Raw genomic sequence first — 25765 nt, forward strand, 5'->3', positions numbered from 1 at the left:
GAATCTAGTTCCCTGACCAGGGATCAAACCCAGGCCCCCTGCATTGGGAGCACAGAGTCTTAACCACTGGACCACCAGGGAAGTCCCTCTAATGCTTTTCTTAATGCATTGTCTAGGGCCCCCCGCTTTGTGTTGAATAGCGGTGGTGATTGTGGACATCCTTATTTGCTTCTGTCTTTAATGGGATTACTTCTAATGTTTCAACATTAAGCTTGCTGTTTGCTTTATTTATTTATAATACAAACACCAAGCCATTTTATTTTATTTTTTAAATTAAATAATTAATTAATTTTTGGCTGCGTTGGATCTTCACTGCTGCATGCAGGCTTTCTCTAGCTGCAGCGAGCAGGGGCTACTCTTCATTGTGGTGCTCAGGCTTCTCATTGTGGTGGCTTCTCTTGTTGCGGAGCACAGGCTCTAGGCACACGGGATTCAGTAGCTGTGGCACACAGGCTCGGTAGTTGTGGTGCACAGGCTTAGTTGCTCCAGGCATTTGGGATCTTCCTGGACCAGGGCTCGAACCTGTGTTCCCTGCATTGGCGGACGGATTCTTAACCACTGTGTCACCAGTGAAGTCCCGCTATTTGCTTTAAATTTTTGATAGATACTACTTTCTTGGTTAAGGAAGTTTCTCAACATTGTTAGCTTGTTATGAGTTTTTATCAGCAATGGGTATTGAGCTAGACACCTGAAACTAACACAACATTGTAAATCAACTACACTTCAATAAAAACTTTAAAAAAAGAAATGGGTATTGAAATTTATCAGTTGCTTTTCTTACTGTTTGATATGATGTTTTCCCTTATGTATTTTTTTTTTTTTTTTTTTTTTTTTTGCGGTACGCGGGCCTCTCACTGTTGTGGCCTCTCCCGTTGCGGAGCACAGCCTCCGGATGCACAGGCTCAGCGGCCATGGCTCACAGGCCCAGTCGCTCCACGGCATGTGGGATCCTCCCAGACCGGGGCACGAACCTGTGTCCCCTGCATCGGCAGGCGGACTCTCAACCACTGCGCCACCAGGGAAGCCCCCTTATGTATTAATGTACTAAATTACATTAATAAAATTTCTAATGTTCAACTATCCTGAATTCCTGTGATAAAATTCTGCTTGGTCATGAAATATGACTCTGCTGGATGTGATTGGTTTACATATTACTTAAGAGTTTTGTATCTATACGCGTAAATGAAAATAGCCCACGGTTATTGTTTGTGTGTGTACTATCATTCTGTGTTGTTTTCCAGGTTATCATAGTTTTATAGAATAAGCTGGGAAACTTTCATTATTCTCCATGCTCTGTAAAGTTTATATAAACTAGGAATTACATGCTCCTTGAAGATTTACAGTAGGCTCACTGCCCAGACAGTCTGGGTTTGTGCCTTTATTTTTAGGGTATATCTTTGATACCTTCTTTTTTCTTTCTTTCTTTCCTTCCTCCTTAAACATTTTTAAGTGTACAGCTCAGTAGTGTTAAATATACTCACATTGTTGTGCAACAGATCTCTAGAACTTTTTCATCTTGCAAAACTAAAATTCTATATTCATTTAACAGCGACTCTCCACTTCCCCCTCACCCCCCCAGTTCCTGGCAACCACTATTCTGTTTCTATGAATTTAACTATTTAAAATTCCTCATTTAAGTGGAATCATACAGTATGTCTTTTTGTGACTAGCTATTTCACTTAGCATAATGTCCTCAAGGTTTATCCATGTTGTAGCATGTGTCAAAATTTCCTTCTTTATTAAGGCTGAATAATATTCCATTGTATGTATATACCACCTTTTTTTATCCATTCACCCATCAATGGACACTTGGATTGTTTCTGCCTTTTGGCTATTGTGAATAATGCTGCTATAAACATGGGTGTGCAAATATCTCTTTGAGATCCTACTTTCTTTTGGATATATACCCAGAAGTGGGATTGCTGGATCATATGGTAATTCTATTTTTAATTTTTTGAGGAACCGCCATACTGTTTTCCATAGCAGCTGCACCATTTTACATTCCCACCAGCAGTGCACAGGGCTCCAGTTTTTGTACATCCTCACTAACACTTGCTATTTTCTGTTTGATAATAGCCATTCTGATGGGCAAGGGGTAATATCTCATTGTGGTTTTGATTTGCAGTTACCTAATGGTTAGTGATGTTGAGCATTTTTTCATATGCTTGTTGGCCATTTGTATATCATCTTTGGAGAAACGTTTCTTCATGTCCTTCACCCATTTTTTAATAGGTTTGGGTTTTTTCTTCTTGAGTTGTAGTTCTTTATATATATTTTTTTTTTAAAGATTTTTTTTGATGTGGACCATTTTGAAAGTCTTTATTGAATTTGTTACAACATTGCTTCTGTTTTATGTTTTGGTTTTTTTGGCCAAGAGGCAGGTGGGATCTTAGCTCCCTGACCAGGGATGGAACCCGCAACCCCTGCATTGGAAGGCAAAGTCTTAACCACTGGACCGCCAGGGAAGTCCCATGTATTTTGGATATTAACCCCTTATCAGATACATGGCTTGCAAATATTTTCTCCCATCCTGTAGGGTGCTTTTTCACTCTGTTGATTGTTCCCTTTGATGCAGGCATTTTAAAGTTTGATACAGTCCCATTTATCTACTTTGCTTTTGTTGCATGTACTTTTGGTGTTACATGCAAGGAATCATTGCCAAATCCAATGTCTTGAAGCTTTTCCCATATGTTTTCTTCTAGGAGTTTTATAGTTTTAGGTCTTGCATTTAGGTCTTTAATCCATGTTGAGTTAATTTTTGTACATGCTGTAAGGTAAGGTCCAACTTCATTATTTAGCATGAGGATATATCCTCTTTTCCCAACACCATCTGTTGAAAAGACTGTTCTTTCCTCTATCGAACGTTCTTGGCACTAGTGTTAAAGATAATTTGACCATATATGTGAGGCTTTATTTCTGCACTCTCTCTTCTATTCTGTTGGTTTATATGTTTGTCTTTATGCTAGTCCCACACTGTTTCTGTTTGTTTTGTCTTGTTTTGATTTTTTAAGATATAATTGACATATAACATATTAGTTTCAGGTGTACAACATAATGATATGGTATTTGTATGTATTGCAAAATGATCACCACAATAATTCTAGTTAACATCCAAACACTGTTTTTTGCTTGCTGTAGCTTTATAAAAAGTTTTGAAATCAGGACATGTGAGACCTTCCTTCAACTTTGTTCTTTTGACCACCTTCTTAATTTCTTTTATGATTATTTGTCTGTTCAAGTTTTCTACTCTTCTTGAATCAATTCTTTTTTTTATTGAAGTATAGTTGATTTACAATATTGTGTTAGTTAGCAAAGTGATTCATATATATATATGTATATATATATACACACACATATACACATATACATATATATATATTTCAGATTCTTTTCCATTATAGGTTATTACAAGATACTGTTTCCTGTGCTATACAGTAAATCCTTATTGCTTATCTATTTTATGCATAGTACTTTGTATCTGTTAATCCCATACTCCTAATTTATCCCTTCCCTGCTCCCTTTCCCCTTTGGTAACCAAAAGTTTGTTTCCTATGTCTGTGAGTCCGTTTCTGTTTTGTATCTCAATTCATTTCCATTATTTTTTAGATTCTACATATAAGTGGTATCATTTGTCTTTCTCTTGAATCAATTCTTGAACTTTATAGTGCCCTAGAGAATTATCCATTTCATTTGATTTTTAATTTACAGGTAGACTTTTAATATAAATGGTCTCCTATAATTAAAAAAATAATTTTATATCTGATTACTAATGTTTGCATCTTCCATCTTTTTTCATAACTCAAATTTGCCAAAAGCATGTCTAGTTCATTATTGCTTTTAACTGAGTCTGTTCTTTAATGTGGGGTTTATTATTAATTCCTTCTACTTATTTTTTGGTAATTATTTTATTTTACTAAATTATTAAATTATCTTCAGTTATTTTTTGCTAAGCATTTTCTCTGAATAGGCTTTGGCTCGAATCCCCCAGGTTTTTTATAGCACTCTCACTATAATTAATTTTGAAGTTAGCCCAAATAGTTTATTCTAGATTAGATTAGGTCTTTTACCTAGGAGTTATTAAGAATGAACAGTATTTTAAAGATTCCTAAGATATATTTCTAGTAATAGATATATTTCTAAGAAATTCTTTCAGCCTCCTTTTTACATTCTATTCAGTGACTCCTACTGCATTCTATTCAATGAATGTGCCCTGTATGATTTCAGAACTGAGTTTCAAAGAAGTAGGGGCAGGGAGGGCTCCCAAACATCCCTCCTCTCCTCTGGGTGATCCACATGCTTTCTTCCTAACCTTTGGTGTAAGATGGGCCCACCAGATGTTGAGATCCCTTGATTTTTCAAGGCTCCTTCTCATGAAAGGCCTGGGTGAGACTGAGGCGAGAGATGGGAGCGGGCAGTTGTAGCGGGAATTCTTTAGCTCTGTAACTCACAGAGCTAACTTCACCCTCCCTCCAGTTTCTCCCTACATCTGAGGCTTTGCCTCTCATGTAGGTGGGTCCTTTCCAGCACTGCACTTGTCACTCCCTGCTCAAGAATTTATGACGATTTCCTATTGTTAACCACAGCATTGCTTCAAGGACCTCATTCTTTGAGGTGCTCATCAAATACAACTGTAAGAAAACATGGTAGCTGATGCCACAGCCTCAACCCCAACCTCCCAGGTCCTCCTACTCATCCTAGTGTAAGTCTATTCACCTCTCCTTCCCTTTACCTGCCCAAGGCACTGCATCCAGTGCTGTGCTTTTCACTGGTATTTATCTTTGAAATCTTGATTTCTGTCTAGATTTAAAGCTACTGAGGTAGAAACTATTTTTTTCTCAGGCTTACTCTCTTTCCAAACCATATATGGGACATAATGTTTCCTCAGCATGATCTTACTTGATCATGGAATAGATTAGTGGTGTATTCTTCTCCACTGTTTACCATTCTTTCCATAAGCCCTGTCTGGCCGTGACCTAGGTTCTGGATACACAGTAAAGACCTGGTCCTGACCTTGAAGGGAATCTCCTACTCAACTGCATGGGCACCAGCACTACTCCTAAAATGTCTGCTGAGGTAGGAAAATCACAGTCTTCTCAAGCAGCCCTTGACTTGCCTAGGAAGTCAGACGGCCATGTCCATGAGGAGTTATCGGGCAGACTCTGAAGGCTGAATTCTGTGATTGGTATCAGGAGTTGGGTGAGACCCTCTGGGTTTTGGATTTCTAAATACCTACTTTGAGGAGACTTCAGCTTATCTTAACATTGTTGTGCAGGCAGATGCCAGAGGGATTGATTTAGAAGGCCAACAGGCACTATTTGTCTCAATTAAATGCTTTCCTTGCTATAATAAGCCAAGTTGGCAGAAATTACTGAGGAGTGTTATTGTGGCTTCAAGTCACATCAGTCGGATGGACCCATACAGAACGCTTTTCCTCACTTGGCTACCACTAGAGCTCACCTCTCAAAGAAAGCAGATACCCATAAATGATCCAAAGCAGCTCTTTAATCTTACACTCAGCAAAACATCAATATAGGGCTTCCCTGGTGGCGCAGTGATTGAGAATCTGCCTGCCAATGCAGGGGACGCGGGTTTGAGCCCTGGTCCAGGAAGATCCCACATGCCATGGAGCAATTAAGCCCGTGCACCACAACTACTGAGCCTGCACTCTAGAGCCCGTGAGCCACAACTACTGGCCTGCGCTCTAGAGCCTTCGAGCCACAGCTACTGAAGCCCGCGCACCTAGAGCCCGTGCTCCGCAACAAGAGAAGCCACCGCAGTGAGAGGTCTGCGCACGACAATGAAGAGTAGCCCCCGGGGTTCCCTGGTGGCGCAGTGGTTGAGAGTCTGCCTGCCGATGCAGGGGACACGGGTTCATGCCTCGGTCCCGGAGGATCCCACATGCTGCGGAGCGGCTGGGCCCCTGAGCCATGGCCGCTGAGCCTGCGCGTCCGGAGCCTGTGCTCCGCAATAGGAGAGGCCACAACAGTGAGAGGCCTGCGTACCGCAAAAAAAAAAAAAAAAAAGAGTAGCCCCCGCTCACCGCAACTAGAGAAAGCCCGCATGCAGCAATGAAGACACAACACAGCCAAAAATAAATAAATAAGTTTAAAAAAGAAATCAATATATTGGCAGACCACTCCTTTTACTGAAGCATAATCCCAGAACCAAGGGCTCCCAAACTACTCAGTGAAAATGATGCAAGGGATGGGTGTGAGGAATGGCAGAGACCAAAAACCTCAGTGGCTTCTGAGCCTCTAATATGCTTTCCTAGGTGTGTGTTTTTGTGAGATAGATTTCCCTACCACATTGCCTTTGATTTCCTCACGTTGGCTCCATCCTGGCAGCCATACACATCAGGGCAAAGTACCAAAAAAAAAAAAAAAAAAAAGACTAACTGTACCAAGAAAAAGAATTAAAGTGCTGTAAAGTTCCTTACTCATATCTTCAGTAGTTTTCCTACTTAGTGATTTATCTGCAGCTTGAATCGAGAGCTCATTTGCAGAAACGTGAGCTCCACGCCAAATGTTCTGAGGTTGTATGTAGGCAAATTAAAAACAAAAATCCCTTTTCAGTTAACTGTAACAGGAGGCACCGAGTACTCACTGCCCCTGCATATCACACATATTTTCATTTAATCCTCACAATTTTAGGAGGCGGGTATTTCTTCCCTTGCCTACACGAGGAAATTAAGGCTTAAAAGATGAAAGTGCTTGCCTAACCATGTAAAACTAAAGGTACCTGGGCAGTCTAGGCCCAGAATCCAAACTGAACCATTACAAGCTAATGCCCAGGAAAATTTGAATCTTAAGGTAGCCAATTTCTTTCTTAAACTATCAAATAGAATACAGAGCTATTTCACTTAAGGTCCTGGTAAATATTTAGAAAAGAAAGTTGTATGACTGGAACATAAACAAGAAATTATCTACAGGATGTGGAGGTAATAAAGTTCAACAAATATTCAACCTAATTTTGAGCTTCCCACAGGATCCATCCTGTAGTTGTAAGGTTCTTAGTATCGAAAGTACTCTCAGATCTGAGGTTCTGTGGGAAGTCAGGATATTATTCCTACTGTACAGATAGATAACTTAAAGGCCGAAAGGGTTACCACACAGACCACACGCCTCAGGGCCCAACCTAGGCCTGACCCACTCCTTTTCCCTCGGCAGTGCCTTCCAGAGGCCCACTGCAGCCTCTTCCAAGTGGGCACTATGCCTTCTCACCTCTGTCTACAGATGAATTTACTAAATGTCCGTAGCATCCAAATCCCATCAGATATGTTAACCCAGGCCTTTCAAGTTAGATGGGTAAGGCAGACTGTGAATGCTGCTCCTCAGGGCTTTCTCTGCCTTCCCCTACTCGCCCACCCTCTTCTGAGAAACCACTGTCATTAGGGCAAATATTAACTACCCAGGTCACTTTAGGAAACTACTTTTCTGAAGTTGATAAGCTAGGGTGGGAGGACATGACATTTATTTCCTTTTTAGGATCTTTAATTTCATCACTACACGTGGCGCAAGTAAACAACTCCAGAGGGGCTTTCAGTTTGGAATAGAACCAAACCAGGATAAAATTAAAATGGAGGATAAACAATGTGTACGATGAAAACTCCTTTTCCCATTTAGTTTTATAAGATCACCATTTTGGATTCTACTGAATTATCTGTATAGATTTAAAAAAAATTAGCTATAGAAGGGACAGGAAAATGGGAACAGTATTAGCAGCGGTTGAGAATTAGGGTCTAGGTATCTTTTAATATATATTCTCAATTCTTAAAACCATGGATTTAAAAATAGTTCCATCTCATAGTAAAGATGAAGGCACTGAGGCTGAGATAACACACCCAAGTTCACAAGGTTTGTAAACAGTGAGGTTAACTTTAAATCCATGCCTGAACCCAAACTGTACTTAGTCTCCTGAAGTGCATGTGGAAAGGAAACAAACACGTGTGGGTAAAGATATATGATTTAATTTGATCCTCAAAAACCATCATTTTATCAGTAAGGAAACAGGCTTAAAGTTTCATCATATGAGGTGTGTAATCACGCTATGTAATTAGATTATGAATATTAAAAGACAGAATTAATACCATCAGTGTAATCAGTGGCCCTAGACTAGCATCCATGTGATAAAGATATTTTTGTTTTCCTTCAATCAGAGTAAACCTGAATGGTCAATGGAACTGTAATTGAGGTACAGAGGGGTATTTTATCTAGAGAAAAACACAAGACCAGGTTTATTTCATACAATGTTATTCACACATTTTTCATTTTCTAATTTATACATAATATACAAAGAAGTGAAGATAACATTATTTCATATGAACCAATAAGAGCCAGGACTTAAGACAAACTGGTCCAGAAACAATCCATATCAAGACACCCAAGAGTAAAGCCTAAGTGGTTCTGCCCAATTAAGTTTATTCTGAAATGTCATTTTCAGATTATACCAAAACTCCATGCCAATTTATTAAAAGGTGGAATTAGAGAGGTGGGCACCAAAAATAGCAGACCGCAAAATTTCTAGAAAATAAAATAAACCCTAAAATACTGGGGAGATTGGTTGTCAACACTCGGATACATGGGAACATCAGGAACCCAAGACAATTGTTCAGTTTCCCAATGTGCCATTCTCTAGGACTTTCTAAATTTGCAGAAATAATCTGCCTGTGTGAACAGAAGATAAGGATAAAGGAAAACCAGGAATTCAACTGTGCAAATCCAGGAAAGTCACCACCAATCCGCAACAAGGACAACTTTGATCCTGAAACCATGAGCTGATACTGGGAACGAAAGTTCAACACAGGTCCAAGACATTCTGAGGCTGGCAAAACAAAGTGGGGAAGAGTGGCAGAGAGCAGTTCTGTACGGAGGGGAAAAAGCTCTGTTACTGTGACTGGGACATGCTGATGAACTAGTGTGACTATGAGAAGGGACCGTGACAGTGATAAGTGGTTAAATTTTATGGCCTCAACATGGAATGCTGGGTTAGAAAACTAGAATAACTCAACATCAAACAGGAAGAAGTACGCCTGGCGCCCAAACTCCATGCCGCTAGTCTTAGGTTCATGATAGGAACAGCTATGTGAAAAAACCTTTATATTCAATATTGTGCTCAGAAGATCGCTTTTCTTCTGCAGACTTCTAATAAAAAAATCCCTCACATGTTCAAATTGAAAGAGATAGCATGGTTCATTAGTTTTTAGCATTAAACATAAGTGGGTCAACATAAAAGTTTTATACAAAATACTGACTTCAACAAAATACAAAGCACTTTCTTTATCTTTCAGAAACTGAATATACAAAGCAAGTTTTTTTTCCAAAATATTTTCATAGGCAAAGGATTAAAAACGATTTTAATTATACACATATGGTCACAATTTTGCCTTAAAAAGATTGTTGGGAAATGTACATAAGGCCGCTTGTAAATGTACATCATGTTACTGTTATGTCTTATGTCCAGAGAAAAAATGTTATCATACAGATTTGCTATTACTTGGGAGTAGGCTATTCAAAAATACAGTACTCTTCTGTACAAAGAAAAAAGTCACATCACATTTAATAAGATGGAAAAAGCATTGGCCTCCATGGTAACCAAATATCTCAGTCCAATACTTTCTATTATGCACAGTACCCTGACTTCTTGAAAGTGATCCAAATCCTAGCATGTCCATATTAACAGAGTCAACAACTATGTTATAAAACAAAATGTTTTTCACAATAATAAAAAGAAAGCTGGTTCATACTTCTGAAACCATATAAAGATAAAAAATTTTTAAAAAATCACTCTTGATTTGGAGAAATAAATTTACATTATACAACACTATATGCCAGGTCAGAGGGCAGGGACATAAATGTACACTAAAATGCAAATGTTTCCCAAAGAGATAAAACAAATTCCATTTACAGCATTAAGGTTTACAAATGTACACCTGTACAACCAAAGAAAACATCATTACTAAATTAGCAAGGCTTTTTATAATAAACATTGAAACAAGATTTGCTTTCAAAGTGTAAACTTACATCTATTACTACACACACACAATGCATATATTTATAGGAAGCAAAAAAAGCTATCTGAATATGTAATCATGCTTAAATGTTGAGCTATCAAATTCACTTTTCAGTGGCCCCTTTTCACCTCTATCTGGTTCCTACTTTCTGAATCTACTATGAAAAAGCAAAATTAATCTCAACACTTTTTCAACATGTCCTTGTAATTCTATAAGCAAAACAATATACAAATCTCCACTCTTTCTCATCACAAACCAAACTGAAAAGTTAAAATGGAACTTAACTTTTCGTTTAGCGTACTTTAACTGGATGGAAGTGTCACCATGATATTGTTTTTTCTACCTCTTACAACAATTACATATGTAAGTATATACAATACTTCTGTACATTGCCAGAGACATTTTGGGGCAGTATTTGTATTAAAACCACATCTACTGTAAATAATGTAAGTTCTTTTCATTTCAAATCATTAATTCTTGTCTTACTTGCAGAGTTTTTATTTGCATGATAGTTTGTGAATTACCAAAATACAACTTAACTTTCTTTTAAAAATATTAATAATATTTATGCAGCTGATTGTTAATCTGTTATAAAAGGCTTCACACAAAGGACAAAAAAAACCCCATAAGGACTATATTTCTATATACATTTCTATAAACCTGTTGTGCTATGGGGTCCATAGACCTACCAGACTGCAAGCCAGTTTATTAAAAGAATACTGTACTTTTTCCTTTAAAAACTATTTTTGTGACTTTACAAGGTAAAAATTTACAAAATATGTGACAGCATTTTTTGATACAGTTACATCATATACAGGCATTCTGTGCTTTGCCAGCAATCCAATCTGATAGGTCTCCACTCAGGGCTGAATATAATTTATAATTCACCACCCCCCACCCCCAAATATACACAAGAACCTTAAAAAATTTACAAATGGATGACTAAAGTCAATAAATAGTTTCACTTTAAAAAAAATTTGAAGATTCATAGTTGAGTTGTGTTTTGATAATTCACAAAAGAAACGTTCCTCTCACATGGTTACATCATCTTCTCTTTTTCCTTTACAGCATTCCATTTGGTGGTCCTCCAATAGGCCCTAGATCTGGGCTATTTTTCAAATAATATTTTTCCAACTTGGCCAGTATATGCTTCCCGTATGTGTATTTGCGCAAAGTAGTAATGTGAGGCCGAATCTGAAAAATAAATGATCTGCTTAGGAAATCTAAGTTATTTTAATTTCTGATTCCTTAAAAAAGTGCCCCCAAATTTGGGTGATTTGGAAGAATAACTGAAATTTTAAATTTCAAATCCAAAGAAAGTTGTTTGCAAAAGCAGTTCTGTTCCACTCAATCTCTCCCAACTTCTACTCTCAAAATTGTTCAATGAATAAACAAACCACTATTCCTATAAACTACTACATGTGCAAACAGTAGAGGGGCTCCAAACATAGCAGAGAAGTACCACTAATGAGCTATTATATTCTTATAAGGTTTACGAGGGCAAAATTCTATAACTCTATGCAACTGGACAAAAATTCAAAAACAAAATGGAGCAAAAGACATGAACAAGCAATCAGACGTGTGATAGCTAATACATTTAACACGTTCAATATCTCCTTAATTGTTTTAAAAATGCAAATGAGAAGAAACATATCATTATCTTTCCATCCAGACTGGCAAAGATTTTATAAATAATAACTGGTACTGATGAGAAGAGTAAAACAGGCACTCTTCTCAAATACTAGATAGAAAAAAAAATACTAGATAGATCTGCAAACTTGTAAAAGATTTCTGGAGAGCTACTTGGCAGAAATCTATTAAAATGTAACGTGTTCACATACTCTGTGCCAGCAATTCCACATCTAGGGATTTACCTTACAAAAACACTTAATTATGCAAAGATGTTTATATAAACACTGCTAAGAACAGTTATTAATCAAAATGCCCTAAATATGATATTGATTAAATAATGTAGTTGTTAAAAATAAGACTGAAAAAAATGTTATATACATTCTTAAGCAGAACTACTAAATTTTTAAAAACACAGAAAATCAAGAGGGCAAAAATACTACCAGTGTTCTTTTTAACAGTACGTTTTCCTGTGGAAATTAATGATTTCTTAAAGAATCATTTAATTCTAGCAGGAGAGAGAAAACAGCTTAACTCATTAAAAAAAAAATCAAACCGATATAAATTTTCTCTTTAAGAAAATTTACTAGGTTAGTGAGAAAATTTAATCAGATTTTAAAATAAATGTTCAGCCAATGTATATGGCAAATCAAATATACCTAAATAAGACGGTGAAGGGAAAAACAATGCTAACGGTAGGTAAATAGATGAGAAATGAATGGGATTTTACCTTAAGAATTTAATAAAGGGGTATATCATACCTACATCTGCCAACGGTTTTCCACGGATTTTAATGTTTTTTCTGCAGTTTTAACAATTCTGAGGAAATTAAAGCCTAGGGAAGTTAAATGAGTAGCCTGAAGTCACACAAACTGAGATCACCTATTTTAAGTGCTACAAACTGTATTACCTTGTGCATGATTATCTTTCTCTGAGCAGGCTCAGCCATGTCAATCATCTTCTGAACTACATAGTTGGCATACTGGTCCTTCATCATGGTGTATAAGGCACTGTGAGGACCATCATTCTGGCAGCAAACTTCATCGATCAGTAATGCTCTCTCAGCACGGGAGGCATGAGTGACACACTTTTCTACTACATTGCTAGAAAATTAAAGTACACACACAAAAAGTTATTTTGTTATTTTTTAGTAGAAAAATTTCCTTGGTTTTTGAAAGTAGCTGCTCAATGCACTGGAAGACAGAAGAGTCAAAATAGGATTCTCTTGTAATTCTCTTACAGTTACTTTCAAAACAGAAATTAATATCATAGAAGAACCCATATTGGATATCTGCAAGTTAATTACAGGCCTCAAAATTATAATTAAATAATAATTAAAACTGTAATTCAAGGGGGGGGGGAGTAGGTCATTAATAAGGTCTGAGGCTTTCATGAACATGCACTAAATAAATTAGACTGGCCTTTATTTACACATCTTGGGAAGAAATAATTTTCCAAATACAGATCTCAAAAATGGAATATACGAGGGCAAACCCATTTGTCGTGTAGATTCTATAAGAACAAAAGCAACATTCTATTATGTACCTTTTGCCTCTACTAAAAAAGACAATATTCCAACATTATATTCTATATGCATTTCTGTGCTTACTAATAAAAGCCAGAGAGTTGAAAGACTTGACCCCTGGGATTAGAAAATAACGCAATACCTGGCAAATTTGTGTTGACTCAGGGCTAAGACCTTTCCTCTGATTTCAGAAACAATTTTGCTCTTGTCTTCAGGTCGACCATGTTCCAGTACATGCTGAATAACATAATTGCCATACTGATCCTAAGTGCAGATATTAAAAAATTACTTTCCTTAAGAATAATGGTAATTCTTCAAAAAGATGTTCATCAATTTTCTAAAAATCCAATAGTACAATCAGGAGAATACAACAGGCTTTTGTCTCACTGAGTGTTTCTATAATGTGTTAACAATAAATTATATTTCCTTTTTAAAAAATCAGAATAGGGCCTCCCTGGTGGCGCAGTGGTTGAGAGTCCGCCTGCCGATGCAGGGGATACGGGTTCGTGCCCCAGTCTGGGAGGATCCCATATGCCGCGGAGCGGCTGGGCCCGTGAGCCATGGCCGCTGGGCCTGCGCATCCGGAGCCTGTGCTCCGCAACGGGAGAGGCCACAACAGTGAGAGGCCCGCATACCGCAAAAAAAAAAAAAAAAAAGAAAAGAAAAAATCAGAATATTTTCAAAAATATATAAACATTTCAAAATATTAGGGAGTTTATACCTGTACCAACTGCTCTGTATGTTGGTGAAGTTCTTCTAAGATAGGTAAGGTCTGTTCTGCAGTGCAGTGCTCTAGGATGCGCTGGATTACTCTGCAGCCGTAAGGATGAGTTGAAAGTACAAACACCTTAAGACAATTAGAAGAAATAAATTTCCATTTTGTGACATTTTTGGAAGGACATGTTTTTGATAACATGCTGAATTAATTTAAAATAGAATGGGGGGGCTTCCCTGGTGGCGCAGTGGTTGAGAATCTGCCTGCTAATGCAGGGGACACGGGTTCGAGCCCTGGTCTGGGAGGATCCCACATGCCGCAGAGCAACTAGGCCCGTGAGCCACGACTACTGAGCCTGCGCGTCTGGAGCCTGTGCTCCGCAACAAGAGGCCGCGATAGTGAGAGGCCCGCGCACCGCGATGAAGAGTGGCCCCCGCTTGCCACAACTAGAGAAAGCCCTCACACAGAAATGAAGACGCAACACAGCAAAAATAAATAAATTAATTAATAAAAACTCCTACCCCCAACATCTTAAAAAAAAAAAAAAAAAAAAAAGAAAATAAAATAGAATGGGGAATTCACATTTATTGATAATATGCCAACTGTCATGTGACAAAGGCTGGGAAGCAGGGTACTGAATTTAGGAGCTAACGGATATCCTTTTGGTTTGTTTTTATACTGATTTTTAAAAAACTCTTTGTTTTATACTGGAGTATAGCCGATTAACAATGTTGTGATAGTTTCAGGTACAAAGCAAAGCAAATCAGCCATGATACACATGTATCCGTTCTCCCCCAAAACTTCCCTCCTATCCACGCTGCCACATACCATTAAGCAGAGTTCCCTGTGTTATACAGTAGGTCTTGGTTATCCATCTGATATACAGCAGTGTGTACATGTCAATCCCACGCTCCCTAACTATCCCTTCCGCCACCGCCGGTAACCATAAGTTCACTAACGGATATTTTGATCAAAAGGAACCTAATCAGAAGATGGAAGGCATGTAATAATGACAAAGAATGGATTGTGCAGTAGGGGTAGTGCATGTTGTACTCAGAAGCTATTAATTATTATGTAATTAATTACTGATATTTATTTTGCCTTTTATTATACAGTCCTAAGTCTTCTTCCCTCCTCTCCCTCTCCCAGAAAATTTGGAAAACACTGTTGGGTTTACAATAGTGGTAAGTAGTTGTCTTTACTTCTTAGAGTAATATAAATTAAACTCTTATTTCTACATTTTTCAGCTGCAAAAAATGAAGCTATCTATTGACTCTATGAAAGAGGCAGAAATTAATGCACGTTCAGTATTTATCTCTTATTTTTGTATGAAAGTACTGGGTATTATCTTTTGATTTATAAAAACTATGTCAGTTAACACTCAAATTCTAACTAATTAGAAGCCAAAAATCAATCTTACTTGTCCTTTGAAAGCATCAATGATGAACTGTAGTGACTGTGGCTGAACACATTCAATACATTTTTGTACAACATGGTTTCCATTTTGATCTTTCACACATTTGAGTACATGACCATCTAGCTCCTTTACCATTTCACTCTGCAAAAGAGAAGACATTTAAATTACCTCACCAAACAGCACAGAAGGATTTTACATAAAAGTACTGAGATAGGAACAAAAGTATACTCAAAAATTTGTTTGCAATTTTTTATACGTCAAAGTTTAAAATTCCCACCCCATTCCCCAAAGTGTAATAAGCAGAAGCCACTGAAGGTGAGAATTACTAAAACATTTTACAGGATTATAATGTAAATGATATCTGCTGAAATATAACTTAGTGGTACTCAATTTGCTATATACTACTATCTTCACTGTGTACATCATCCACTTATCTTTCTCAACTGACAACTAATATAATGATTTTAGAATTCTACGTTTTTTATCTACGTAGCATACCCCTTCCCCCAAATAATAATTATCATTTTTTGGCTGTGCCGCACAGCATGCAGGATCTTAGTTCCCCGACCAGGGATTGAACCTGTGCCCCCTGCAGTGGAAGCAAGATGTCCTAACCACTGAACTGCCAGGGAATGCCCCCAAGTAATTATTTGTGATGGCTCCTTGAGTTTATCAAGTGCCCGGAAAAGGGTAAGAAGCTGAGCGAGCACTGATGGGCTATGTGATTTTCACGTAATATCTCAATTATGAGAAGAAATTATTGTTGAGCACTTTTACTCTTCTTTTTAATAATCTTATAACAAAGAACTTGATTCAGGGAATTCCTTGGCAGTCGAGTCGTTAGGGCTCCAAGCTTCCATTGCTGGGGCCTGTGTTTGATCCTTGGTCGGGGAAAAAAGATCCTGCAAGCCGCTTGGTGCGGCCAAAAAAAAAAAAAAAAAAAAAAAAAAAGAACCTGACTCAATATAACTTTCCTTTATCATTTGATACCTTCTTCAGGGACAGATTCTCAGGCGATTTTAGATTTTTGCTCATTTAATGGGCAAAAATGACACCTTTCAATTTATATTTGATTACTAATAAGGTTAAACTTATTTACAGTAAGGTTTATTTACTAAGTACATTTTCTTTTAACTAACAATCTTAATATTTTTCTCATAAGTTTGTAAGACTTCATTAAATAAACATCTTAATCCTTAGGGAAAAATATAGGTAGCCACACAATAACCTGCGTGCCTTATTAGTGCAGTAGGAAATAGCATTGTGAAGAAATGGAGTACACCTAGTGTAAACATATTCACAGTTTTTTTTTTTGGCTGCGCCGTGCAGCATGCAGGGTTTTAGTTCCCTGACCAGGGATCGAACCCATGTCCCCTGCAGTGGAAGTGCAGAGCCCTAACCACTGGACCACCAGGGAATTCCCGGTATTCACATTTAAAATATCTCTCACCCAGGGACTTCCCTGGTGGCGGAGAGGTTAAGAATCCACCTGCCAATGCAGGGGACACGGGTTTTTGATCCCTGGTCTGGGAAGATCCCTCATGCCACGGAGCAACTAAGCCTGTGCGCCACAACTACGGAGCCTGAGCTCTAGAGCCCACGAGACACAAATATGGAGCCCGCACGCCACGACTACTGAAGCTCACACGCTCTAGGGCCCGCATGCTGCAACTACCGAAGCCCGCACGCCTAGAGCCCGTGCTTGGCAACAAAGGAAGCCACTGCAATGAGAAGCCGCACACCACAACAAAGAGTAGCACCTGCTTACTGCAACCAGAGAAAGCCCGCGCGCAGGAACGGAGACCCAACGCAGCCAAAAAAATCCCCAAAACTCTCTCACCCAAAAAACTCTCAACTGTATTCTGACATAGCTAGAGGAATCCTTGAAGTCAAGATATCACACAAATGTTAGTTATAAACTAAAAATATGGACTAAATTACAAAATCAAATGTACTTAAGAATCCAAACAGGAGGGAATTCCCTGGTGGTCCAGAGGTTAGGACCCTGCACTCTCACTGCTGAGGGCCTGGGTTCGATCCCTTGTCAAGGAACTAAAATCCCATAAGCCATGGAGAGCGGGGTGGGGGAAGAATCCAAATAGGAAATGTAATACCATTAATCATCTGAAGCTTACTCCCAATGCTTTATATTTTCAAATATTAAAGACACGTAACATATCGTTGTATTTATTTATTTATTTATTTTGCGGTACGCGGGCCTCTCACTGTTGTGGCCTCTCCCGTTGCGGAGCACAGGCTCCGGACGCGCAGGCTCAGCGGCCATGGCTCATGGGCCCAGCCGCCCCGCGGCATTTGGGATCCTCCTGGACCGGGGCACGAACCCGTGTCCCCTGCATCGGCAGGCGGACTCTCAACCACTGCGCCACCAGGGAAGCCCTCGTTTTTTTTTTTTAAATGAAAGAATTGGAAAATTTTACTCAAGCCAAACTTGAGGATTATAACCTGGGAAGGGAATCTCAGAAAGCTCTGAGAACTGTTCCCAAAATAAAGTATCTATACCAGTCTGAGAGTTAAGAGCAGAGAAGTTCTAAATACCAATACAGCCAAACTGTTAATCTAATCTCTCTCCATTATGACACATCTTCAATGACTCCAAAACTCAGGATTTCCTCAAGAGGAACAATGCTATTTTCTCACAGATGTTCACTGCTGTGATTAATGTATATACGTAACACATACATATCCATCCATATATATTATTGCCTTTAATTCTCGAATTTATCATATGAATGTAGGTTGAAAGTCAAAGCCAATCTCTTTCCAAACTAATTACCAATACCTTTTAAAAAATAATTATTTTCTTTACTCTTATTATATTTCATTGTAATATATAAACCAGTTATATACAGTATCTATGGGAGGTTATGAATTTCATTTTAAAAGTCTGTTTACCTCATGCGCAAACCATGCTAATTAATTAGTGGTGCTACACAGTTTCTTTAAAAAATCTAGTGGATAAGCAATTTTCCTCATCCCCTACTCTCCTTAATATCTTTGTCTATTTAAAATAATTTAAAAATTTATTTTGACCATTTACAAGAAAATTCCTATGAGTACATAATTGGAATTGTACTAATCTCTTTTTTACTTAAAATACTTAGAACTTTCCATCCAAGAACATGGTATACTTCCCAATTAATTTATATGTGCTCTCTTTTCTCTTAAAGAACTGTACATCTTGTTAAGAGGATGCTTAGGCTACTTTTCCTGTTGAATGAAATTTTTAAAACTTTGTATATATATATATATATATATATATATATTTTGGCCACGTCACGCAGCTTGTGGGATCTTAGCTCCCCGACCAGGAACTGAACCAATCCCTCAGCAGTGAAAGCGCGGAGTCCTAACCACTAGACCACCAGGGAATTCCCTGTATATACATTTTTAACTGGCATATAGGAATGCAATTGGTTTTAAAATATTTATTCTTACGATAGAAGTTTAAGTGTAATCCAAATAAACACTGGGAATAGTAAAATGTATTCCTGATACTACAGAAAATCAAATGAGTAGTGGTAGCAGAAACACCCACCATCTAGCACTCTGCTTGACATACAGTAGGTACTCAAATACTTTCACTTAGAAATGAAAAGATGAAGAAAATGAACAGGGGACAGATCAAAGATGTGTTGTGTAACTTTCAATTAATTACATACTGTTTGAGATAGATTTTAAAAAATATTTTAGTCTGTGGAAATATTTAACATTTCACTCCAAGATTATTGTAAGATAAAAATTTAAAAATTGGATAAAATAATACAAAAATTTTGTCTTAACTTACAATTACCTGCTGGTCAGATGAAATAGACTCTAATGCTTTCTGAATAACACGGCAGCCATACATCTGCAATGCTAAGGGTAGAACATGACCACGAATACGAGTAGCCAGGGCTAATTTTTGATCCAAACTCCCAAACTGACAGAAAAAAAAATTAATAAAAATGACTATAATATTACTTTGTTAAACTTGAATAACCCACTGTTTGCACTCTATTTAATCTATTTATAAAATATCACATTTGGCAAGTATGTAGGGAGAAGACATTTAGGTAAAAGCGAATTAAGATAGACCAAGAGATGCTTGAAATAATATCACTTTTTAGAGGGTAAGTCATTCTATCTACTATTTCCTTTTTACTAACATATTAACCACCTGTTATTCTTTTAAAGTAAACATCTTCACTCTTCATTTCAAACAAACACCCCCACTGTCTTTTAATAAAACGAATTTCTGAGGCATACATTCAGACCAAATAATTCTCAACTATATTCTGACTGTGGAGGAAATCTGTTAAGTCAAGCTACAACATAGATGTTTAGTTATAAACTAAAAAATTTGCTGAATTACAAAATAAATGACACCTAACAAATCCACATAAAGACTGTACTACTATTCATTAATTGTTTCACATAAGACTTACTCCTAATGCTTTATATTTTCAAATATATTTCAAATATTAATCAGGATTGGTATTAAACTTCTCATTTAATATAAGACCATACACTTAAAAAATATATACCATAAAATATGACATTTTAACCATTTTTAATATAGTGGCATTGACTATATTCTCACCATGTGCAATCACCACCACAATCTGATTCCAAATCTCTTCCACTGCCCCAAACAGAAACACTGTACTCTTTAAGCAATATCCCCCTATTCCCCCTCTTACCCCAACCGGTCTACTAGTAAGACTAGGAAACCCTAGTTGGCTTTATGTCCCTATGAATTTGCTTTTTCTAGGTATTTCACATAAATGGAGCCCTGTAATGTTTGTTCTTTTGTACCTGGCTTATTTCACTTAGTTCCATCCATGTGTAAGCATGTATCAAAGCTTCATTCCTTCTTATGGCTGAACAATATTCTACTGCATGTATATACCACATTCTGTTTATACATTCATCTGCTGGATTGTTTCCACCTTTTGGCTATTATAAACAATGCTGAAATGAACACTGGTGTTTAAGTCCTTGTTTTCAATCCTTTTGGGTATATACCTAGGATGGAATTGCTGGGTTATATGGTAATTTTATGTTTAGTTTTTTGAGGAACTGCCAAACTTTTCCACAGTGGCTGCACCATTTTACATTCCCACCAACAATGTACAAGGGTTCTCATTTCTCCACATCTTCACCAACATTTGTTATTTTCTGTTTTTTAAATTACAGCCATCCCACTAGATGTAAAATAGACTCTCCTTGTGGTTTTCATTTGCATTTCCCTAATGACTAAGGGTGCTGAGCTTCTTTTCATGTGCTTACTGCACATTTGAATATCTCCTATGGAGAAATATCTATTCAAGCCCTTGGTCCATTTTTTAACTGAGCTGTCTTTCCGTTGTTGAGTTTCAGGAATTCTTCATATATTCTGGATATAAAATCTTTATCAGATTTTTCATCTGCAAATATTTTCTCCCAAGCTCACATATTTTTATATGAAAATAAACTCATCCAACTTTCAGAGCTTTTCTAAGCATTAAGCATATACAAACATGTATGTGTGCTTACCTCAAAAAACTTCTGTATAACATAGTTGCCAAAAACATCTGTCATTAATTGATAGGCTGCTTGTAGAATTTCATTAAATACCATCTGTCGCTCAGCTGGAGTAGCTCTCTCTAGCTTTTGCTGTATGAATCTATGTGGGAAAAATTTTAATGCCATGACAGTATATTGATAATAAGCTCTGGCAATATCCAAATCTGACTCGAGTATTATACACCCCGATATATATTGGATATATACATATATATATATATGTGGATACATACATATCCACATAAATAAAATCATTTCCAGAAATAGTACTAATACATTTTATTCAATTTAAAATAAAAAGAACAAAGCATTTCTTTGTTAACACCTTAACTTAAAATAACTTCTAGTTAGACTGGCAAAAAATCTGGACATGAAGATGTTTAATGCCTCTTAAGTTAGTTCTGGTTGTATTATAATCAATGAAAAACTACAAAGATATTACTGGTATTCATTTATTTTTAATAATCATATTATTACTAAGTATTTTTAGAACATAATAAAAGAAACCTTTAGAAATAAAATTCATGAGACACAACTTAATTCCTAACTAAGCTAGCTACTGTGGACTTCCTTGATGGTCCAGTGGTTAAGACTCCATGCTCCCAATGTAGGGGGCATGGGTTCGATCCCTGGTTGGGGAAGATCCCGCATGCCATGGCCCAAAAAAGAAGCTAGCCATTGTGAGTGACACACAAGGTCGATTTGCTACTCTTAAGGAACTTTAAGAACTTTCAACCATAGGGAGATAAAATTTGTATGCAACTATATAATCAAAAATGATTTTAAAAAATTTTAGATTTACTTTAAAAAGATACCTCAAATTTAATAAATGTGTTAGAATTCTACTACTAATTTCCTTTCTGTGTATTATCTTGAGAACACTAATTTGCATGTACCTCAAGCATTAGAGTACACGTGGTCTGTTTAATGTAAACTTTGTTTTAAATTTTTTTTAGACAAAGTATATATCAGGGACACAAGTCCATAAATGTAATTTGGAACATTATTTTCAAAAGCAAATTTGAAGAAATTAAATGTATTCTGTCAATGTAATAAAGATAATCCAATAAAAGGACACTGCTATACTTTTACTACAGAAAACTGAAGAACCATAAAAAATAAATTAAAAACCTGTATTTTTACAGTTCATCCTAACAGGAAAGAAAAATCCATATTGGTTATTTATTTTTTAAACAATTCTAACTTTTATAAAGGTTAAATCATTCTAGTCAAGAAAAACTTTGGCTCTTTCAAAGCAAAAATGCAATAGAAAGTATCATAAATAATAATCACCTACCTAGAACCATGCTGGTCTTGAGAAAACTCAACTATGTGTCCAATCAAGTCTCTAAGTTGAAGGTTTGGGAAGCGGTTGTTTCTGAAATCTTCCAATAATCTACTTCGGCCAGAAGGCATAATATCAGACCTATTATACCGAAGCCGAGAAGGAGGAAAGAGCTGGCTGCTGGAGCTAAACAGACTGGAAGTGCCTGAAGCACTTCGATATTTTGCTTCTGCTCCAGGTGCTGCAGAGATATATCGACCACTACCATTTGTCAGTCCTCCTACAACAAAGCAGCTGTGGTCAGCAAATATTTCTGACAAAGTTATTCCTCAAATAAAAGTCATTTAAACCAAAAAGTCAGTCAATATAGAAATATTCACCCCACTAATTCCTATATGGTATAACAGAAAATTAAAGTTGAAGGAGAAATCTCACACATTTACTTAATGTGTCTGGCTATAATATGGGGGAAAAAGAGACTAGAAAACATGAGCAAAATAAACCTGTATTTGTTCTTGGCAGTTTAGTTTAAAAACGTCTAATGTCATACACAAAACCTGTATTTGCTCTTGGAAGCTTAGTTTAAAACATAATTATAACAACTAATGTCATACATACTAGTATCAATACCTGAATACTGAAACCACCAACAAAATTTTCAGTTACATTAACAAGCAAGTTACAAACAGCTAGCAAATTCAGATTTTAAGCCACTGAAAGTTTAATTGAAATTTACTCACAGAGTTAATAGAACACCAACTAAATCTGTACTTTTTTGGAATATATACAAATTCATTAAGTCATATATACTTGTATGTAAAGAAAAAGGATTTCTTAGTTAACCCGATTAAATTTCAAACTTAAAAAACCCACAATATCAGATAATAAAGCCAAATTACACACTATTTAAATTTTTTATTTAAAAAATACTCTCCATAAAATACTACTGTTTTACAGACAAGAAATAGTAGCAGTAAACATATTTATTACTCCTAGAGCTTTAATGTTGACCATTTAAAACAAATGAATACAAAGCCTTTTTAACTTATATCCCATTCCAAAGAATACTACTAAAGGGCAGTTGATAAAAACAAAAATAAATAGAAGCAGGTAATTGTTCTTATTACAAATAACCATTTAAAAGTACTTGACAGTGTCCTTTTAAAAAAGAAAAATGTATAGAAAATTGTAAAATGCAGATTTAGTAGTTCAGATAAACAAAACCCACCGCCAGCTTTCACTATTGTATATCACTTCTATTTAGAGTAGTGCTGTATGTACAATCTAGGCCACAAAGTATAGATGGTGCCAAGGACACACTGTCAGTGCAAAGTTATAGAGAGGCATTAAAGGCCAAAAAGAGTTACAGGGACAAGGAGCAGTAAAAGAGTTATAATCCTGGAGAGTGAAGCGGGTTAGAATATCCCTCTTTTACTTTCAGTCCCCACTGCCCTAGCTTTACTTTTCTTCATTAAATTTCCCATCATCCAGTATATTATACATATTTATTATTTATTTGAATCCTCAGCCCCATTTCCAATGTAAGTGCCATAGAATTACATTCGCCTACATGCATCTGATACGTGGTACCTAAAACGATGCCTCATAGACAGTGAGTACACAAATATTTATACATATTTAATGTAATATCAACTGCCTACGGTCTAGTTCTGTAATATCTTTCTTAAAAGTGTGTAACTTTAACAAGCCATTTTATACACCAAAGTCACTGACATCAAATTCTCATGTTCATTCCAGTTCTACATAAACTCGTGCTCATGTGTGAAAAGTCTAAAAAGTAAAAGAATTCAGTTTTTTAATACTGTCTCGACCTCTTCACTATTAATCCTTCTAGTCCCCTATTTTTCTTTCTGTTTATAGTACCATCAACCGTTCACAACAGTAACTGATCATGAGCCCATTCGAGTCTCGATAACAATTCTTTAACCTTTTTGTAGGGTAGGGGTGCTCTGCTTATCATTCCAATCTGTTTTCATAAACAACAATTATATCTTCCCATTCAAAGGCCACTTTGATGATGTCATTTTATACTAAAAACCTACAGCATCCTGCTAGAGTACCTTCTCTATATTCTTCAGCTTACTTTTCAAGTCATTATTCCAAACCTACTTTTCACATGAATTTCCTAATAGTACCCTAATTGTTCACTTCTCTCCTTCTTATTCATTACTATCTCTGTACCACTGCTTATCACTACCTGAAACAAGGCCTAATCCTACCTCTTTATTCTTAATGCATTGAAGATTTCAACACCAAATTCAAAATACATACTTACCCCAGAAAACGACAATTTTATTTGGTACCTTCCAAGTAGTCCTATCAATATCCAACAGGAATTCCTCCTGTGTCTAGATATTTCTTGATTATATTCTATCAGCTCCTAACACACCAAACTCCTGATGCACTTAAACAACTTAAAATATCTAATGATGCCAAACTGCCTTGAGTTTTAAAAAATCTTGGAATTTCAGTTCTAGAAGCTTAATTATAATCAGCACTTTCATTTATAAAGCTGAAAAATTAATCTCACAAAGGGCCAGGATACCTTCGTTTCCTTACAAATTAATTAAATAAGCATTTCAACTCAATGTAAAATATATATTAAACATTTAAAATTTGGTTTTTTAGGGAATTCCCTGGCGGTCCAGTGGTTAGGACTCCTCACTTTCACTGCTGAGGGCCTGGGTTCAATCCCGGGTCAGGAAACTAAGATCTCACAAGCCACGTGGGAAAAAAAAAACCCAAAAACTGGTTGTTTTTAAACACTGAAAGCATATCATCCAAAACTATTTTGGGATTGAGGAATTATTTTACAAAATTGGCCTATACCTTTCAAAAATGTTGAGGTCATAAAAGACTGAGAAATAGTTCAAGATTAGTAAGAGTCATGACAAATAAATGTCATGTGTGAGCCCCCAAATCAATCAATCATCCTCTCCGCCCCAATGCCCCCACCGATCTTTCTTATAAAGGAAATCAATGAGACAACTGGCAAAGTGAATAAAGTCGGCTGATTTGATAGTAGTATTGTTAAGTTCCTGACTTTGACAAAAGAGTGTCCTTACTTTCAGGACACACACACACACTGATATGTTCATGAGTAAGGGACACTGTGTCTGCCACTTCCTTTCAAAAGTTATCAGGGAAAAAAATGGGTGTGAAGGGACAGGCAAATGCAGAGAGGGGAAGCGAGGAGAGGGAAACAACAATAAAGCAAATTCAGTTAAATAACATTTGGAGAATTGGGGGATAAGCTAGGTTTTTTTTAAAATTATTAATGATTTCCTCTTAAGTCTGAAATTATTTCAAAATTAGTTAAAAACAAACATACAAATTGGTCATCTATATTCATACCATTGCTACTGGTCATCTAAAAGATGTGTTCTGCACCAAATGTGTTAAACGGTAACAGTCCCTTCAACTTATCACTCACCTCACCCCTATCATTTATCACTTCTTAATCACTAGCTTAATAAGAGTGTATGGGACATGGAGATCTGTACTATTATTTCACAGATGAAGTCACTATAGTTCAAAGGTGATGTGACATGCAGCTAGGCAACCAGGAGTCTTAGGCCAGAGTTCATCACACAGTAGTG

General features: G+C 36.7%; 1 protein-coding gene across 9 annotated transcripts in view; it reads right to left on the bottom strand.

Annotated features, from left to right (window-relative positions):
* Positions 1–8203: 8203 nt before the first annotated feature.
* Positions 8204–25765, bottom strand: part of PUM2 (pumilio RNA binding family member 2) — a 95251-nt gene continuing 77689 nt past the window's right edge. For 6 of the 9 annotated variants that reach the window (XM_060116888.1, XM_060116891.1, XM_060116893.1 and 3 more), the window contains 8 exons: positions 22158–22425; positions 20831–20960; positions 19101–19235; positions 15299–15436; positions 13885–14010; positions 13306–13427; positions 12549–12741; positions 8204–11203 (listed from right to left, as the gene is read on the bottom strand). In XM_060116888.1, the coding sequence (XP_059972871.1) occupies positions 11072–11203; positions 12549–12741; positions 13306–13427; positions 13885–14010; positions 15299–15436; positions 19101–19235; positions 20831–20960; positions 22158–22425 (1244 nt within the window). In that variant the 3' untranslated portion in view covers positions 8204–11071. The remainder of the gene's footprint in view (positions 11204–12548; positions 12742–13305; positions 13428–13884; positions 14011–15298; positions 15437–19100; positions 19236–20830; positions 20961–22157; positions 22426–25765) is intronic. The other 3 variants (XM_060116894.1, XM_060116890.1, XM_060116892.1) reach the window with 2 other exon arrangements.

This window comes from Mesoplodon densirostris, chromosome 14 (assembly GCF_025265405.1).
Source record: "Mesoplodon densirostris isolate mMesDen1 chromosome 14, mMesDen1 primary haplotype, whole genome shotgun sequence".
Taxonomy (NCBI): domain Eukaryota; kingdom Metazoa; phylum Chordata; class Mammalia; order Artiodactyla; family Ziphiidae; genus Mesoplodon; species Mesoplodon densirostris.